The sequence below is a fragment of the Anomalospiza imberbis genome, chromosome 4, assembly GCF_031753505.1.
Source record: "Anomalospiza imberbis isolate Cuckoo-Finch-1a 21T00152 chromosome 4, ASM3175350v1, whole genome shotgun sequence".
NCBI classification, from domain to species: Eukaryota; Metazoa; Chordata; class Aves; order Passeriformes; family Viduidae; genus Anomalospiza; species Anomalospiza imberbis.
This window is the reverse complement of record NC_089684.1, coordinates 53,750,320-53,769,939: the sequence shown is the minus strand read 5'-3', so window position 1 is coordinate 53,769,939 and position 19,620 is coordinate 53,750,320. Positions and strand designations below refer to the sequence as shown.

At 36.5% G+C, this 19,620-nt stretch overlaps 1 protein-coding gene across 11 annotated transcripts in view; it reads left to right on the top strand.

Moving 5' to 3' along the window:
• The window catches only part of SORCS2 (sortilin related VPS10 domain containing receptor 2), a 540,320-nt gene that overhangs the window by 420,648 nt on the left and 100,052 nt on the right, over positions 1 to 19,620 (top strand). For all 11 annotated transcript variants that reach the window (XM_068188612.1, XM_068188611.1, XM_068188610.1 and 8 more), the window contains 2 exons: positions 7,238 to 7,402; positions 12,032 to 12,105. In XM_068188612.1, coding sequence (XP_068044713.1) covers positions 7,238 to 7,402; positions 12,032 to 12,105 — 239 coding nt within the window. The remainder of the gene's footprint in view (positions 1 to 7,237; positions 7,403 to 12,031; positions 12,106 to 19,620) is intronic.

Here is a 19,620-nt window from a genome sequence, read left to right as displayed (position 1 = left end):
GAAGTTGATGCGTAAACTGGTGTTAGGGATGTCTTGGGTGCATTATGGGAAGACCATTGCCTGTGAAAACACCTGATGAGTATTTGGGATTGGAGGGAGAAAATTGTGCAAAGTGAGATTCCCCAGAGCAATGTTTTGAGAGCTCATTTTTGTAGCCTTCCCAGAAAATTCTTACACAGCCTTATAACAGAACTGAGATTTGTAGTAAAGGACCAAAAGGCATACCTTTAGTATTTTTAAGACAGAAAAGTGTTTATCTGTTATAGAAGATGGTGAGGTCCTGATCAATCCTATATTAGTGATAATTTTAGCCACCACAACTGCCTTTTTTTCCTTCATGTTTTCTCTCTGTCACTAATTACCATCCACGTAATTTCTCTTTGAGCTTAGTGCAGATTTTGCTGTTGACAGATTAATGGCTGGTGGCTAGGAACTGTTTGAGCTGTTTCTTCATTAATTTAGATCAAAACACATATGCAGTCATTTGTTGTGCATCCATTATCCTTTTTGGAAAGCATTGTTTTATATTTTTGCTCTGTGATGTGTTCAGGCAGAAAATATTTGCAGTTTAGTTGGAGGTTTACAAAATAACTTCTTTAATTAGATTAATCTGTAAATGCCTAAGCTAAAAAGATCTGTGTGTGCCTGTTTTTTCCAGTAAATACTAATGTTTGTGGAAATATTGGTGGGAAGGAGTGAAACTTGCCCATTTCTGCCTTTTTTTTTTTTTTCCTCTGAGACACAGAAAATGTTTTTATTTCATGGGCAATAAAAAACCAGGTTAGGGAACATTCCCCTGCTGTGACAAGAATTGGCACTATGCCTTCCCCAGTGCTATACCCCTCTCAAAGCACTGATTTAGAGTATCCTGGAAAAGACCATCTGATTTAGCTTTTGGTACACTGGAGTGCATTGATTTAAACCCAAACTTTTGAATATGTGAACAAACCAATATGGTGACCACCCCTCAAAGCATCTCAACATTAAGTTTCACCCACTTTGGATGTAGGAATCTACAAGGGGTACATCAAATGATCTCTTTTGCTGAAGAATTAGCAATAGCCAGACTAACATTGGACTTGGCAAGCAGGTTAAAGGACTCTTCTGTTTTTACTGTGACCTTTGGCATATTCATGCCTTTCTCAGTATATTGCAGAAATTCCTAATTTGCTTAATGTGTGCCAGTTTTCTTGAATTCTCAGCATGAGGCACTGCTCTAAAATGTTTTTGAAGAGAGCATTTCTCATGAAAATTTGGACTGTCATGGTAGTCAAGTGACAACGATGTTTTGATTCTAGCAGGTTATAGATGCATGCAGTTTGATCCTGTGGAGGAATTGGGATCAGCTTGTGTATTCCTACCCTTCTCTAAGTAAAGAGACTGATAAATTGAGATGTAATTGGTATCCCCTAGAGACTTGGCATCATCAGCCCCTTTGAGGTGTTTAGTTCAAAGGATCTGGCTGATTTAGATAGACACAGGTTGCCAACAGGGCAGAATTGTCAGTCTGTTCATCAACACCAGTCAGAACATCCATAGCTCTTTCTCTGCAGGCATTCATTATTATGATATGTAAGCACCCTTAAACTTGATTTCACTATGGTGAATGCCCTAAAGGAAAGCCAACTCTTTCAAAACTATTTTCTTTTATGATCTGATTATATTATTTCAGGCTTGCCTAGGTGCAGTGTAAGCCAACTGTGCTCTGTCCAGTTACTCTGAACATATTTTTCTGTTAAGGTGCTAACTCTGATGTTCACTCCCTCTTCAGTATGTCTTATATATTACCAACTGCTCCAGTTGCTAACCAGCTTATTTTAGGATCCTGACCTCTAAATATTCATTCCACATCCTAAAGTGCCTAATATGTTGCTGATACTAGACAAAAAATATTGCACCTTCTGTTGTGATATTCCAAATGATGAATGAGCTGACCACAACCCAGGGGAGAAGAAACTGTGATACATGCTTTCCATTAGCTCCACCAGGATTGCTTCAGATGGCCTTTGATTGTGTCCTGCGATTATGTGATTAGTGTAGCAAATGATTCTCAGGAATCACCCTTAATGTTCCCATATTCCCTTCCCTTATGTTGGTTCTCCTAGAGACTAGTTACTGTTTTGAAATGCTTCTGTGTGACAGCTTATTTCAGGAGAAAGTAAGAGTTCTAGAAGCTGTGAATGCTTAGCATAAAAAGTAAAATACTGTTCTGGGATGTATGTAGATTCCTTTCTGTATGTATTCCACCCAATTCAGTTGGACACAGAAGCAGACTTATTAGATCCACTTATAACTTAACATTTGTGAGGAGTGATTTTTTATTGCAACTGCCAGGGAAAATCTACAAGAATAAAGTGCTATCTGGGAGACATTTTATTTTACTCTCTGCTTGGAATGACCTTGGGTTGATTTTTTAGGTATTGTTTTTCACCACTCTGAGAGTAAAGGGACTATAGTTTACACTCACTTAGCCACTCTTGAGTTATCAAGTCTCTCATACCATCCAAAATAAAAATCATAACCCTTTGCAGTCCACTTTGTGTGTTTTATGAATGCTGCCTGAGAAGCAACATCTCATTTACAAGTGGGACCAGGAGCTTTAGTAATCTCTCTCTCAGCCAAGTGTATCTAATAACACATAAATAACATAAATTGTAAACCCAAGAAAAATAGATGAGTTAATTAATCTTAGAAATGTTGAGGGTGTGAGTGCAGTGCTGTGAAGCTCTGTGAATACTGCCCTGAGATTGGCAGTACTGGCACAAAGACCATTTCCCATCAGAGCTGTGTAGGCACAGAGGTTTCTGTGATGGTGGCACCAGGTGATGCTCTGTGCCTGGTCTCCAGCTTAGCTAAGCACCTTCATCTAAGCATTAGCAGTGCATGCTCTTCATGGCTTTAAGGTGAAGGAGGGCAGATTTAGATTGGATATTAGGAAAATGTTCTTTACTGTGAGGGTGATGAGATGCTGGAAAGATTGTTGAGATTGTTGTTCAGAGTAGTTATTAATGACCCCTCCCTGGAAGTCTTCTATGAAATTTTTTTACCTCAGTGTGGATGCCTTATAAGTTCACATCGTTAAAGTTTTTTTCCCCTGGAGTGGGTGCAGCATTCTTTAGGATTGTATTGACGGCCCCAGAGATGAATCCTCGATGTCCAGTGGGAGTTCAGCTTACTGAGGGTGGCTGAGGAAGCACAAGTTCTTCATGGCCATGCTTGGCTTCTCAGTGCATGTCTGCTGTGTGCTTAAATGAAGAGTCTCTGTATTTTTTCCATTTCTTACTCTGACCAAAGGAGGTTTCTTTCTTCAGAGTCAGTAAGAAATGCTGAGGAGTGTCTTGATTCCTGACCTTATGGAAGATTATAGAATTAAAAAATAGTGTCTCATCTCTCTCACCACTTACTGCAGAAGTCTCTTATAGCAAATCAGATGCTATGAGTGTAAAAATTTATTAATCATGGGCATTTTTACTTTTTTCCCCCTTTATTTTACCAGGGAAATAGAAAGGAAAATAAAAGCTACAATTAAAATTAAGATCAGTTGCTGGAGTTGAAAGAAACAGCACAATTGTAATATGTTAGAAAATTGCCTTGTTTTAGAGAAAGTGCTGATTAAGATCAAATTTGTCTTGAGTTTAAAGTTTGATTTGACCTAAACTGAGGGGAGGGGGATTATATTTCAGACTCAGTGCAAATGATGCATGTTAATATCCTCTGTTTATTGCCACTTGAAATTGCAGCATAGCTTTGAATTGCTGCCAAATCTACAGTTAAGACTCCCGAGTAATCACTATGATTATTCCAAGTCTTCATGGTAACAGTGAAAGAAAAAGTCTGATAGGCAAAGAACTGTAGCCTAAGCCATCAGGATCTTTTCATTCTTTGGGGCTCAGATTGTGATTCCACTCATAGTAGGAATGGTTAGACATGCATATTGGCCAATCAGTCTTGAAAGAGAGATTAAACAAATGGATTTAATTATGTTATTTTCAGATTTATTTGGCTTTTCTGTTAACTCCTGCCTCACTGACTTTTCCTGTAATGAGGAAAAGCATGGCTTTTATTTAGTTTTGTAATGGTTTAATTCCCATATTGGCATGGTTTGGTATTTTTCTTTTTTATTGGATTTTTTTCCTTTTCCCTTTGTTCATCTATAACAGATACTATTTTTACTCTTTTTCTTTACAATCCATAGGGCTGTTTATCTCCTTGAAATATTTTTTTTTACTTCTGTGTAGCTACTGGCAGTCATAGACTTACATAAGTCCTGACTGTATACACATGTTATTGTGGTTTATTTAGTTGGATGGAGATTAAGTACTGATGTCTGAGATAAACAACATAATATCAAGTTACAATAAAAAAAATATTAGAAGAATCTCACAGGAGTGAGAAATTATATGCAAAATGTTTATAAGGAGCTCAAATTTATCTGTGCTTAAAATCTGTTCTGGTTTTTCAATACAGACTTATTCAGGGAAGAAGTTTATTTTGAGTTAAAGCCATCACTGCTAGTTGGCTCTCCAGATAGTTTGTCCCAGTTGCATCCCTTCATCAGTTGCTTTCAGGAGGGTTTTGCTACTTGTTCTGCTTACAAAGTAAATAAAACTTGTTATGGAAAGCATCTAATATGGATACAATATTTACTCTGGAGCATTTTCCTAAATAACTGGTGCTAGCCAGCAGGCAAGTCTGAGCACCCGGTGTGTTAGCTGTGGGAGGAAATCTGTATGTCTGACACATAATGATCAGTTTAAACTATTGAAATATAAATTACAACACTAAGTGAAATTCAAAAATATTTATTTAAATGAATTATGATGTGTGTGAGAGTAAAAGAATGGTTAGCAACCCTGCCATATATACTTTTGTAAGTCTACAATCTTTAGGCTATTTTTTTAAATAGTTTTAACTCCAGAGGATGCATAATATTTTTGAAGGACAGCATTACCAAATATCACAGTGTGTTTGCATTACATTATAACAAGCATTTTTCTTATGATTTCAGTGCTGTTGAGTCCACATTATGAAACTTAGCCATGCCTATATTTAAGCCTCATTAACAGTGATAACCGCTCCCTGTTTTATAAATCTCATTCCTTTATTATTTTGAAGCCATAATTTTAATATTTTTTGAAGTGTAAGATTTATAGGGTCAGGGAAAAAAACCAGGAAGATAGTATTGCTGTCGTACACAGATTACTGTTCTGTAGAAGAGCAGTTCATGCCTTTTCTGGGGATCAGGTCCTTCTCTCTACGTTCTGGTCATGAACACTAGGAAAGAGCCCTATATACCTCTCTCAGCAGGAAAATAGTTTGAATTTATTTATTTCTAAGAGAAAATAGATATTTTAAGCTTAAGTCACAGACAGAAGCCTGGCAAGAAAGTACAAATGTCTGTGCTTGGCATAAACACTTCTTCACTCCCCCTTGAGATGCAGGCACAGGGACAGGGCAGCACATGGCAGCCACATTCAATTTCAGGCTCATGCCATGCCTGCTGCAGAAAACCTAATAAATGAGTGTGTTACAAGAGTCTTTGAATGCTGTATCTAGGCCACCAGCAGCTACTGGTGGAGTGTAGATAGCAATGAATTAAACAGACACTGTTTGAAGAGACAAAAAACCCAAGAGACAGAAAGCCATTGGATACAGTAGAAATAAGAGAAGGTGTCATTTACAGAGGATTTCCAATAGAAATGTAATTTTCTTTCTCTTGGGTAAATTATATCATTAAAAAATACAAGATTATAACAATGTAATGGGTTATTATTTTGCTCTTCTTACTGACCTAGTCACGCAGCTAATGGAATAGATTTGCCTTAATATTTGCTTTAGTGTGGGATTTCAGCACTGGACCATGAACCCTGAAGTACTTGCAGTTGTCTCTCTTGTTCAACAATGTACTTCAATAAGTTCCCCATTTGAGGTATATGAAAGCCCTTGAAATTAGTGCCACTGTGTATGTGCTTCAAGGAAAAGTGCACATGCTTAAGTTACTTGTCAAATTGGAGCATCTATAAATGTTGAATTTATAGTTTTCCCCCAAGACCAATTGCAGTAAAAGCTCAGCCCAGCTGTCATATCTGTATAATCCATTTGAAGTTTCGAGTTTTAACTTCAGCTCTGCTCTAAAAAAGTGACTACATAAAAATTGTACTGTTTTTGTTAAAGCCTTTCCTTTTTTGTATTCACATTCTTGTAATTCTGTTTGCATAACTCGTCATTTATCTCTGTTAGCAATTTACAGTCACTGTATCAGTGATCAGTATTCTGTGGTGTTTTCTGCACCATTTGCTGAATAATCTAAATACATTTTGAATTAAGGATTTTTAAATTGTTTTTGAAGAGTGAGCTAGAGAGAGCCCAGCTGGACTTTGAAAATCCAGTTTGTTTGCAAGCTATCGGTTGATAAAGGCAGATTTTGAATGCCAACTGGACCCTTTTGATCTGGAAAAACAATCAAAATGGATCCTCACATTGGCAGTTTTAGAACCATGAACCATGGCAAAAGGTGAAGAAGTTGAAATGAGTGAAATTCTAGCTAAATTATGTGGGGAGAATTTATTTGTTGCTTAAAGCTTAGCATAAAGGTCACACAAAGAAACAGCTCAAGATATTATCTTGACTCAAGGCATTGTTTGGACCTGAGAAGGAAATGCAAAATATTTTGTTGGCATATTCTTCTGCATCAAAGTGAATTGCCTTTCTATTCAAAATATGTCAGGAACAGGAGAATGATGAAACAATGGAGAGATATTATAAATAAGTTCTTTCTCCTCTGTCATTGTTCTGCTATGGCAATGATTATTTTTACATTTAGTAGCCTCACTAGATAAAGAGATGTATTTATATGGACGTGTTAAAATAAGTCATTACTAGTAGTATTTTTTTTTCATTAGTCTGGAGATTTTGTCATGTGGCCTCATGAACCTTGTACAAGCACCAAAACCCAAGGCAGTCATTCTGAGTAGAGATGAGAAGTATAATCTGTTTTGTGTGGATTGCAAGAGAAGTTATAGAACTTAACATGCATAGATTTGGTTAGGGAAGATTAATAAAATCTTGCAATCCTTATCTCTTAGGTGATTTGATTTGCTTGTCTGCAGAATTTTGATACATAAGGTAAGGCATGTACAAAATCTGACATTTACACAAAAAAAAAAAAAATAAGGCTCTGTTTTCTGTTATAGAGAAATCAGGCTGGTGAAGGTATGTTATTGTTTTTGTCTTTTAGATAATTCTTGTAAGTTCTTCCCATAATGACCGTGACCAAAGCCTTTTCATAAGCACAGATGAAGGAGCCACTTTCCAGAAACAACCCATTGCTTTCTTTGTGGAAACTCTCCTTTTTCACCCAAAAGAAGAAGATAAAGTACTTGCTTATACCAAGGAAGGCAAGGTAAGGCTTGAAGACACTGCATTTCTTCAAAATTTAGGAATTGCTCTATTAAGATAATATAAAGCAATTCTGACCTGCTGATTAGTGTTGGGTTTTATGAAATAACAATTGCCCAGAAGAGAATCAAATAGTGGTCTTGAGATTTATTTAAATATTTATTTTATTGATGTCCAAATCTTTGTGGTTATGGTAGTTTCAATCCTGGCATTTTCCGTTGATATGGATATTGAGAATATATATCCTTCTGCATAATACAGTTAAATAATAATGAAACATGCTCCTCCCTAGAAAGTGACCATAAAAAATTTATAGTACAGTAGGAAGTTAATGAAGTTAAAATATTGCCTCCAAAGTCTGTTCACAGGATATAAAATAAACTCATAAAAAACAAACTGCACACTCATATAGCAGGATAGGATTTGTGGAATCAGTGACTCTGTAGAAATGTACAATAATTATCTCTCTTATAGTGCCTTTATACCGCTTTCTGATTCAGGAGCTTGTAAATTTTTACCCTCTTTCAGATTTCTTGTTGTTAAACTGTGAAGTCAATTTTCTTGGTGGGTTGGGCTAAGCACTGATGAGTGTGCACACCATCTCTAAGTGTGTAGCTCATCTCTTTTTCACAGTGCCAAAACTGCAGCTGCAAACTCACTGTCATTCTGGTCCTGGTAGCAGCCTTGACTCACCTCTACCATTACTCCTGTTTTAAACTTAAATTGGTAAACTCCAGTCCATATTACCCTCATCATATCTCACAGAAAGTGTATATTTAGGTGGTCAGATTAGTCAGAGAAGTTGCACATACTGCAACCAAATACTGCACTGATTCCAGTGACGCTGTATCAAGTCACCATTTTGGATATGTTTTTGAATATGTAAGTTAAGAGCTGATCCCAAACCAATTCATGTTTACAGGCGTTTGCAAATAAAGATAGAACTAGAATAAAAAACATAGCAAACCAAACTAAGTCATAAATTACACTAAATTACTTAGCTTTAGTTTGAAATCCTAACCCAATTACAAATAATTTGAATGCATGTTATGTAAATAAAATACATCAGGGAAGCCTGAAGTAATCAAAAGCCTTTGTTACGAAAATATCTTCTTTCGGTTTGACTTTTTTTCCTGACAGTAGATATAATTACTGTATTTTTTATAGTTAAAGTGGCAGAATCATGAAGTGTAAGGGTCCAAAGTGTATTAATTTGTCCAGCCCACAACAAGTGGGTAGAAGTATTTGTCAGAAGAAAGCAGGAGGTAGACAAACAAAGTGAAGCAGTTGGTTTGTGTTTTGATGAAAAGCATGTTAGGAAGATTTTCAGGCATTTTATACTTGGATAATCTCCCAGAAGGAGTGGTGCTACTCTTTGCCATGCTTAAAATGTGACTGGACAAAAAAAAAAAAAAAAAAAAGGAACTATAAAAAAGTATTCAGTAAGGAATAGCTCTGCAGGAGTAGCTGGAAGGGTTAGGTAATCTGATGGACTTTTCTCAGGCTTTCAATGACATTAAAAAGAGTCAACCATAACGACTTCCTTGACAAGTCCTACATCTTTACCTTAGATGTGTAGGAATGAAGGATGCCTTTGACTATAACTGGGTCAGTAACCTGCTTATGTTTTTTATGAAATCTGATATATTTGGTCTAGAAGGGAGAGGAAGATAAAGTGATGTTTGCAGAGAAGGAGTTGAAAATCAAAATTGCAACTTGACACAAGAAAAGGTCACTGTACTAAAAATCAATGATCTTGAGAGATAGTGTTGATCTGAAATTGCCCTGAGGAGTCAGTACACCCTAGGTTTTTGAGTTAAGTAACTTTACCTTCCCTAAAAAAGAAGTAGTATCAGAATGTAATACTATCTAAAACTCTAAAATGGAGAAACCATTAGCTTCTGTTACTCAAATAATTTCTTACAAAGGCACTTTGCAAGAGACTGCAAGGAATGCAAGGAATCTGGTCCTTCATAAATAGCAGTCAGCAAGGCTTCTTTGTCTACTGGAGCATCTTGGCCTTTTTCACAACTTTTGATTTGATTTAGGGCTTATTTCATATTGCAAAATATGCGTTGTTCTTTCATTCAGAACCCTAGATTCTGTTTAAATAAATCTCTAGCCTCTAGCTGACACTATAAATGAATGCAAATCCAGTCAATGTGGTTGGATTAATCCATTTATTGCCTCAAATCTATACACTCTTTTTCTGGCTACCCCTCTGTTACAATGAATAACAATCATCTATTTGCTGAGCCTACATAAATGCTTCTAGATTTTTTTTTAATTGTCAAGGATGCAATAGATTTTAATTGCAATAGATTTAAATTATTTTAGGTAATAATTTTAATTAATTTCGAAGTAAAAAGGATGAAATAATGGCCAAACAGAAAAATATTTTCAATATTTTTAGACAGCTTTTCCACACATTTATTGCACAAGTGAAAATAAGCAAAATTATAAGACCTATTAGATCTGTTTGCTTCAGCCAGCGATTTTAGCTGTCTACTAAAAGAACTGTTTTCACATCCTATCTAATTTCATTTAAGAATTTTATCATATGTGCCTGTTGAAAAACAACATGCATATGGATCACTTGGGTTTTTTTATTGCAGAAAGTTCAATGTGTATGTGAGTTAGTTACATGTTATTTTTTATCTAGTTCATATACTGTTTCAGTAAAAATTTCATTTGAGTTTGAATATGCCTTATTAGTCCTAGTTCACTCTCCCTAACAGTAAGATTGCAGGGGCTTTTTTCCTCTGCAGAAAGCCAAACTGTTCACTCATAAGCTCCCAGACTTTGATCTCAAATGTGTATGTGAGCAGGTAGTATGGGTTTGGTGGAGCAGGGGTGGATTTGGTTTGGCCTTTGGCTTCTCTTGTACATGTGTCTCTGATCAAAGGGTGAGAATCTTTCATTTTCTTCTGAAATTCATTGATGACAAAAATATATCCCTTTGTTTAGACAACAGGGTTAGGATAATGCATTAAATGATCATCTCTCCCAGATTTAAGCAGTCTACTAAGGGAGGTTACTCAGTGAGCAGGGATTTTTAGAAAAATGGTAAACTTGGTGACAGGTGTTTGAAGGAGTAAGCAGCTTAGGTTCTTCACCCTGCATGGTCCAGTCCATTCACAGCTACATCCATCCCCCCAGAGGAGGTTGCTCAGAGCAGGATGTTATAAAATACGCTGGTTGCACCAAATCCTAAACCACATAAAATTAATAGCAGAAATTTAGCAGGCAAATCAAGAGCCTGGCTCTGCAGCTCAATCAAATAGATCTGAGGATGAAGAATTTTTGATCCCCAATCATTTCTGTCTGTGCATTGACTGAGTCAATAAGCAATCTGAGTCCCCATTGTAGTTTCCTACCCTGTAGTCTATCTGCTTTAATCAGGTGTTTCCTTCAATGCAAGGAAACCCAGTTATTGTGAAGTGCAGAGTAACTGGGAAATTGTCTCCTATCTCTAATTCAAACTTCAGTAAATTTACCCATAGAGTTTATGCTACGTTACATCAACCTTTATCTTTACATATTAATATTGCTGTTTTTCTGTAGTAGAACAGAATACATAACTGGGGTTTCTTTATCTTTTGTCATTGAACTTGTCATTTTAAAACATAAACATTCCTGACTACTCCTTATAAGATACTTTCCCCAGAACACTCAGTCACTGAATTGGTGACTTCTGCATCAGAGAACAGTTTTACTTGCCTTTTTATCCCCCTTATTAGATATCAAGAGAAAACCCATCTTATGTAAATTGGCTCAAATAAGAAATGCATGCAGACAGCGGGGGGCTTTAAATCTGTCTTTTTAGAAGTCTGATAGAAACTTCCTATTTTAACTAGAGGAAACACATTTTGAAGGCAAATGCTAAAGGAAGGAGATTTGTTAAGAGCTGTTTTAGATCCCACATTATTCTGAGGGAGAATATCTTTCATCTGCACTTTTGATATCCATCCATATCATTAGCATTTGTTTTTTTACCAGAGGGGAGCTGTTCATAGAGAAAGTGGAGCTGGAATCCTTCTCCTCCAGGGCTCTTCTGCCTCTGTGCTGAAGGACCACTTCTCGTGGGTTACAAATAAGTGTCTGTGGAGCAAGCCCATAAGTGCATCTCTCATCAAATCTCTTAAGCATTTCTGTAATATATTTTGGTTTTATTTTAGCAGAGTTTTAAATCTATTGACTTCCTGGTTTAAGTATTTTTGGTGGCATTAAAGCTTGAAGCATAAAGGAAACATTTGTGCTTCTTTGGTCAATGAATGGGAAGAAGAAGTGCCATATTACCGTACCTCTTATGTAACCATGCTGAGGTAAAAAAAGAATCTGACCCCAAATTAATTGTGTTTTCACAGTAAACAAAAAGTGATTTTTGCAGCATTTTCTTTATTATAGATGATATTTTAAAATAATTTCTCTATGAAAGGCTCTTACTCTGGAAAACAAGGTATTGAGTTCCTGGTAATGTGTTTTTCGGTTTGTTTGTTGGTTTTGCTTTTTTTAAATTTTAATTTCTGCACAATCTGTCTTTCTAATAGTGATATAGGGCCTGTCTTTGAAGATGTACAGTATTTTCAGTTTCCTATAATCTAATTTTTCACCTTTTATTCTCCTTTTCTAGATTTATGTATCTATTGACTTGGGGAAAAAATGGAACCTTCTGCAGGAACGAGTTTCTAAAGATCATTTTTTTTGGTAAGAAGTCTGTTATTTTGGAAATAATAAAATGAGCAGCAAAAATATTTCATTCTAATCCAAAGAGATGTTTACAGAGATAGGGATGGGGACTGTATGAACCTTAGCATCCTTTGCAGATGATGTCAATGCTTCTGTATCCTCTACTGCAAAGTCATACTCATGCCAGGGATCTTTCTGAGTATCAGCACATGGAAGGGTTATAGGTCTGGATCTACAGAGCCCAAGATTTAAAGAAAGCTGCAATGTTGAATGAAATTGCTCTCCATTTTACTGGTGAAATTGATCTTTAGAAAGCAGAGGAGTCTTTTTACAGAGAAAGATCTATAAAGTTTTTTTAAGAGAGGCTGGATCATACTAACTTGCACTACTAAGGAAACTGGTGGAAAATATTACTTTATTGAGAACATATATATCTAATTACTTCATTTTCAGCTCAAGTATTGTGTAGGTATCTCACATTGTATATGTATCTCACTAAGTATTTAAGAAGTGATTTAAACAGGTTGACAAAATGTTTGAAAAGCAAGTTATTGTCCTTATTTTAACAAATAAAATTATTTTGAAAATTGTATAGCTTATTTAAAACCAAAATTAAACTTTTGATAGTGTTTTAATTAATTTTATTTTTTTATATTGGTGAGTTTCACACTCCCACCTTTCACATATAATTTCTGTGTGTATTTTTTATTGCAGGTTTAAGTCATACTACACTAAACACTTATAGTCCCTAAATGGCTTTTAACTCCTAAGTGGACTCTGATCCTTGTCAGTTGTGCAAAGTATAATTTTCCATATGTCTATGGAAACATATCTGGCTTTCAGTGGTAATTTTGTGGTTTGCTGGGGGTGGTGCCAGTATTGCAATAGATGCCTGATCTTGGTTTCATCTGTGACCCTCACAGTTTTTCATGTACTTGTTTCACTCGTGTTGAAATAAATACTCACCCTGGCCATAATTGGGGTAAAACAAAGCAACAAAACAAAACCTGCATAAACTGATTACAAAGCACACAGAGGTGTTAAGGTGCCTACAGATACTTTGGCCACTGCTCAAAGCATAATTTGGTGAGTCCAAGGGTGCGCTGCACGTGTGCTGCTGCTGCTGCTGTGCTGAAGCTGGGCAGGAGGAAGGTTGTGACTGGGGCAGAGACACAGGGACAGTTCAAACCCTGTCTGAAAGAGCTGGGAGCACAAGACCTAACCTGCCCTGCTGCCCTGTTGGTCTCATTAGCCCTGGGCACAACACGCAAGATTTTTCACACTTCCAAGAGCCTCATTTTCAATCTGCAACCTACTTACTGCCCATAATTTTATAAAAGTAGCCTATGGTTGGGTTGTAGAACATTCATCTGATTTATTCCAGTTAGCCCCAGCTTTATCTGCTGAAACAGTTGAGTTGAGCAGACACTTTGTTCTTACTTCCTCCTGCAAAGTATAGCTTTGAACAGAAATGAACAGCTTATTTCTGCACAGCAGATTGTTTTTCATAGGCCATGCACTTTTCAGGTCTTTTAAGTACCCTGTGGAAAGGTATGATTGTTTTTAAGTAGCACTGTGTGTCAGAAATGCCATATCTGCCTTATATCCAATTCTTCCCTAGTGAGATTATATTGGATGTAAATCATGAGGGCATGTGATTATGTCTTTAATAAAAATATTTTAAAATGTATGAAGTCTGGAAACTATCCAAGTCACTAACAGGTAAGAAATAAGAGTGGCAGCCTCTCTCTCACAGACTTTTTTTTTGGAGTTTTTGCTCATCTGACACTTAGCACACTTAAATTATGAAAAATACAGAAAGCCACTGAAATGTGTGTCAGTTTTGCTCCAGCTCAAATAATTTGTCACTGTTTTCTGTATGTAAGGATTAAATCCTGCAAGGGCGTGTTTAATATATAAGAATCCTTATGTTTCCTTATGTCATAGGAATAGGATAGGAATTACTCCAATGTAGTACTTCAAAGTCATGGTTGTTCATAAATGTCATACTCCTCACAAATAAGAATTATAAATTTGAAGAGTCTGTACATTTATAACCAGTAGAAATATTTTCCAGGGGGTATTTTTTCTCTTTTCTATCTATAGACAGGAGTGATTTCTCTCAAAAACTGTTATCAGCCAGAATCAGCAAGGGTTTGGAAGCAGATGTTCAGTGCATCACTACCAAATTATCCTTCTCATAGACTTACATGGAATAAAGATCTATATTTTACTTCTATCTTATATGGAAATTTGCAATATATAAAGAGTGAGCTGTGAGTGGAGATTTGGACACAATGGCTTTCCAGTGGGAGTTTGTCTGTCATGTGAGACTTTTCAGTATTTTATGGCCTTTGTCACCCAAATTATCTGAGTGCTAGATAGAAACAAGCGTTTTTGTCATTTTCAACAGATGTAAGAATTGGGCTTTGTAATAGTTTGACTGTAAGGACAACAAGTCTAGTGTTGTTTTCCTGTCAGCATACATCTGAAGTGTTAAAAATATTATGCCAAACTAATTGTACATCTCATGATAAATGAGGGCATGTCTCTTGCTGATCGTGGCTGGTTGTGCCAAGAACATTTCACTGGGCAGATCTTTAGCAGATGTTCCCTCTTTGATTTCAATTTGATCTTTGCCACCGAGGTTAATAATATAGCCCAAGATTTTTACTTCAGTCTGGTAACTACAAATATTATCAGTCATAATATTTTCCTGTGCTTTGTAGAAACCATTTTTTCTGTGCCTCCAGAAGCAGCCAGATCTTCATGCATTTCCTGAATAAGCTTTTCTTTTTGTTTTGCTCAATGAAAATCTAAATACAATTAATTTGATGGCCTGTTATATGTATTTATATTATGGGAAGGTCAGTAGAGACTGAATATTCTAAATATTTATGTACAGATATGTATTATAGATTTATAATCAATAGATTAATGTCATCTTCAAGGGTTTATTTGCTTTCCAAATGTTCTTGATCCTTCTTTAAGTATCTTTATAGATTTTATGTGTGGAATTTGATCTTTCATGGTAGTGGAACTAATGAAAATATTATTGGCATCAGTGGAAAGTGTATACAACCATCTCTAATTTAGGAGCACAGAATATTTTCTTTCTTCTGTGATACAGTGTGATCTTTTCTTACACCATCCTAGCTGATTTTCCTATTTGTTTCATTTATTCTTTTGAAAAAGAAAGCTGGCTAAGCCTTCATAATTCTTGTCTTCTCCTAGCATTTTAGGAGGCAAAGAAGTTTTACCAGAGAGCTGGTTGATGCCCCAGGTCTCTCAGTGTTTAAGAGGTATTTGGGCAAGGCCATCAACCACTTGATTTAAATTTTGGTCAGTAATAAATAGGTCAGGCAGTGGGACTGGAGGGTTGTTGGTGCATTCCAAATGAAATAATTTATTCTACCCTATTCTAAAACCAAAAGAGCTATAAAGCAAAAGCATGAAAATCAGATTTGAAACTATCAACAAAATAAAATACTAAGTCACACTGTAATTTAAAAAAAATTGTATCAACATATAGAAAATAAATATCTTATTTCTGTATAAATACTAATTAGCCATTTCTTCTTTTTCTGTAAAATTAAGAAACTTTCACTTGCTTTCACTTTCACTGTTTTACTTCTGCCTACAAACTGCACTGGCCCCAGTGGGCTGATTTCAGTTTAAGAGATGTTATAGCACCCATCTTTTATAAGTGCTTTTTTTCAGTTCTTGGTGCATTTGTAGCATGGAATGCAAAGATATGAACTATCCCAGTCAAACATCAAACACCAACTCATTACATGGTATGTAGCTGCTTTTGTGTGTGAAGCCCATTTTAAAAAGTGCTGTATTATGTGGTAATCCTTGAGAAGAAGAAAGAGTAGTGGAGTTTGGGATTCCTCTAGGTCTGCTGCTATTCTTCTCAGTCCCCAAGGCTTATGCAGCATTGAGAAATCCTTTTGATTTCTCAAAATAGGTCTTAGTAATACATTAGCAAAGAATAGATTGTGAATCAGCTGTCTACACCAGCACAAATATACCCTGGGACAGTAAGAAATGAATTGGTAATTACCAGAGAATTAGGCTCAACACATTTCGTTTATGACTATCTAGTGCCTTAGGAATTCTTTACCCTTGACTCACTCAGATATTTTATCCTATGTTATGGGCATCAGTTGCTCCTATTTTTAGCTACAGGTCTTCCATTTTCTTGAGAGGTAAGAACATAAAAATAAAAAATGATGAGTTTATTTTGATGAAGCAGTTGTTCTCAGGGAACAAAGTTTTGTTCTCATCATGAAATTCCACACAGATACTCAATCACAGCTGTGCCTATTTATGTCAAATGTAGTGGGTGCCTGGCTATTCAAGTGTCAGGTGAAAGAGAGGATTTCAGCCATGTTATGTCCTGAAGGAGAGAAATGCAGTGAATTTTTTAATCTTTGACTTAATCACTTGAAAAAGGTTTTGTTTCTGTGTGATGATGTGTGTGACTGGATTATGTGGCAAGGTTTGGTAGCAGGAGCGTTCAAGGCTTCTGTAGGATGAGATCAGGAGCTGCCCTCATGTCAGACAGGGCCAGTTCCAGCCAGCTCCAGGGAAAACCCTCTACTGGCCAGACTGAGCCTGTGAGTGATGCTGGTAGTGCCTCTGTGATAAGAGATTAAAGGGTAAAAAGTGCACAACAGGTGTGAGAGAAAGGGGTGAGAATATGGGAGAGGAACAGCCCTGCGGACACCAAGGTCGCTGCAGAAGGAGGGGGAGGAGGTGCTCCAAGTGCCAGGGCAGAGCCACCCCTGCAGCCTGTGATGAAGGCCAGGGTGAGGCATTATTCTACTGTTATTCATTAGCAATAAATTAAATTACTCATCCCCAAGTCAAGTGTGTTTCACCTGTGACAGTAATTCGTGAGTGAGCTCCCTGTCTTTACCTCCACTCTTGACCTTTTCATTATATTTTCTCCCCCTGTCCTGCTAAGATGAGGCAGTGAGAGAGTAGCTCTGTGAGCATCTTGTGGCCAGCCAAGGTGAACCCAAGGCAGGGAAAAACCACAGTAGCTCTTCTGTTTGGACAAACAGCAGGAAAAACATTTTTGTTAAAAAGCATTTAAGCATAGGAAATAAAGAATAACAGCACATGTTGGCTGTGTAAGGCATTGACTTAATCATTAAAGGTGTGTCTTTTGAAGTGGATGGGAAGACAACAAGGCCTGAAACACAAATCAGTAATAAGCAGATGTAATTTTAGGTTGTATGACTCAAATCATAGTTTTGTCTTCCTGAGTAACCAGCTTGTCAAGAGTCAATGCCATTTTAAACTACTTAGTGAAAACATTTGTATGCTTTTAACCTGCTTTCTAAGGATGGCAATGCCCTTAAGCCAATTGATAGAAATCAGTCAGTATCAATGGGGAACATGTTAAAACTTTATATTCTGGTTATGAGATTATGAGAGGGGCATATTGAGGAACCCAGCAAGTTTTTAGATGGCCTTTGATTGGAGGCTCCTGCAGATCAGCATGCATGTTTGTCTGGATTTGTTTTTGTTTTCAGATGTCCTGTTTGAAGTTGTCTCTTCATTAATATTCACCCAAATGAACTGCATCAAATATTTAACAATGAAGGGATGCACTGGAGGCAGGGAAGACATCTGTCCAGAGCAGACTGTACTTGATTAGTGTCTGCAGACAAATGGTCCCCTACAGAATGAGCCTGGGCTACTGGAAACAAAGGGTTTCCTGCTTGAAGTAAAATTGAATCATGATTATCATAGAAGGGACTGATGCTTATGGTTCACATTTTGAGACATGTACTATTACATGTCTATATACCATGTCAGTGGTAATTAATTGAATCATGGTATTCCTGATAATAATAATGAATATTGCATAACTGTGAAATTTCAGGTGAGTATTGGTGTTTTCCTAATGCTGCACTGAACTAGAGGAAGAAAATGTTGGGACGTTTAGGGAAAAAGAGAGGTAGCTGTATTAAAGAAAAGATTTTGTTAAAATAATACCAAAAATCTCTCATAAAACCTTTAACAGAAAATTCTAAATTCTTAGAATTTCAGTATAGTTATTTAAAACTACAAAATATCTAATGGTTGTACTGTGAAATATACATTTATACACCTACTAAGACAAACACAGAGGGCTTTTCAGTCACCTCCTTTGCACCATTTTCATGCTGATATAATGCTGTTAAGCATTGGTAAAGCACTAATGCAAAAATTATGAAGAACTAGGTCATACAACAGCTAATCTTTCAGGAGAACTTCTATAAAGTGTAAAAACTCATATGGATAAGAAAATCCCTCATAAAGATTTCTAAAATTACATTCTGCAGAACTATTTTTCCCAAGAGGCTCAACATGGTGTCAGACAAGCACAAGGGAGTTTGTGTTCACAGGAAAGGGAAGAAGCATATTGAGGCTGCTTTTATTTACACCACCCTGCAGTCGAGTTGGACTATTTTAAATTCTGAAGTGTTGTAACCACCCTGTTATGTGATCTGAAGTGTTGGTGTGTTGCACTTGCTTTATCCAGCATGGTACACTTGGTCAAGAAATATTTCTTTTCCTAGAGGAAGGCATGCCTAATCTCAGTTAGTCTGAATTTCATTGGAAAACTCAGCATTTGAATGTAAACATTAAAAAGTCAACCAGAAAGCCCTGAATTTGCCTAAGTAAAACTACTAAACAAACAAGTGCTCCCAGACTGCTGAGGTGAGAACATTTTAATTGCAAAGTACTCTGAGAAGAGTGGGGGAATTTTAATCAAACCAAAAAACAACCACTACTGAAATCAAGAAAAGGAGATAGTTCCTAAGAAAGTGCTTGCTCTATCTGGAGGGAAAAAATATTAAAATTTATTCTGAAATGTCAACCAAAAAGTAAGAAGCTGTCAGATTATCAGGGTCCATTGCATCTGTGCTTTATAAGACAGAAGAGGTCCTATCCTAAAGCCAGCTGGGGAACAGTAAACTGTCCTTGTGAGTGGATGTGTGGGCACAATGCTCACACTGGTACAGTGCACTTATGTTGTGGTAGTAGTAAGTTTGTAGATAAAAATGCAAAAAAACCCCAATTTCATCTTACATTTCTCCCTCAATATGAAAAAGTATGCAACTGAGCTTTCCCTTTCAGAGGATCACATAGGGTTTGTGTTCCTGTATTCACCTCATTTGCTATTATTTTCTGAAGCTGGACAGAGGGCCCTGGCCTGTGTTTAGCTTTCAGAGTATCACACGACTTTTCCTCTGGTTCATGATTTAAGCATGAGCGAAATAAAAGTATTATCTTTTAAGTACTGTTGGCAGAGGAGTCCACTGAAATGAGATTAGTTTATTCTTCAGGGATATAGCTTCAAATTCTCTATATTAGTTATACTCTCTTCTGGAGATTTTCTTAGCAGCTGTAAGAGATCTGGTCTTTTTTCAGTGAAAGAAGAAAGGACAGTTCCTAAGTGTTTGTAAAGCTGGGTAAAGGGACTTTGGAGTTCAGAAACTCTGCTCCGTAGCTGACATTCAAAAGTAGACT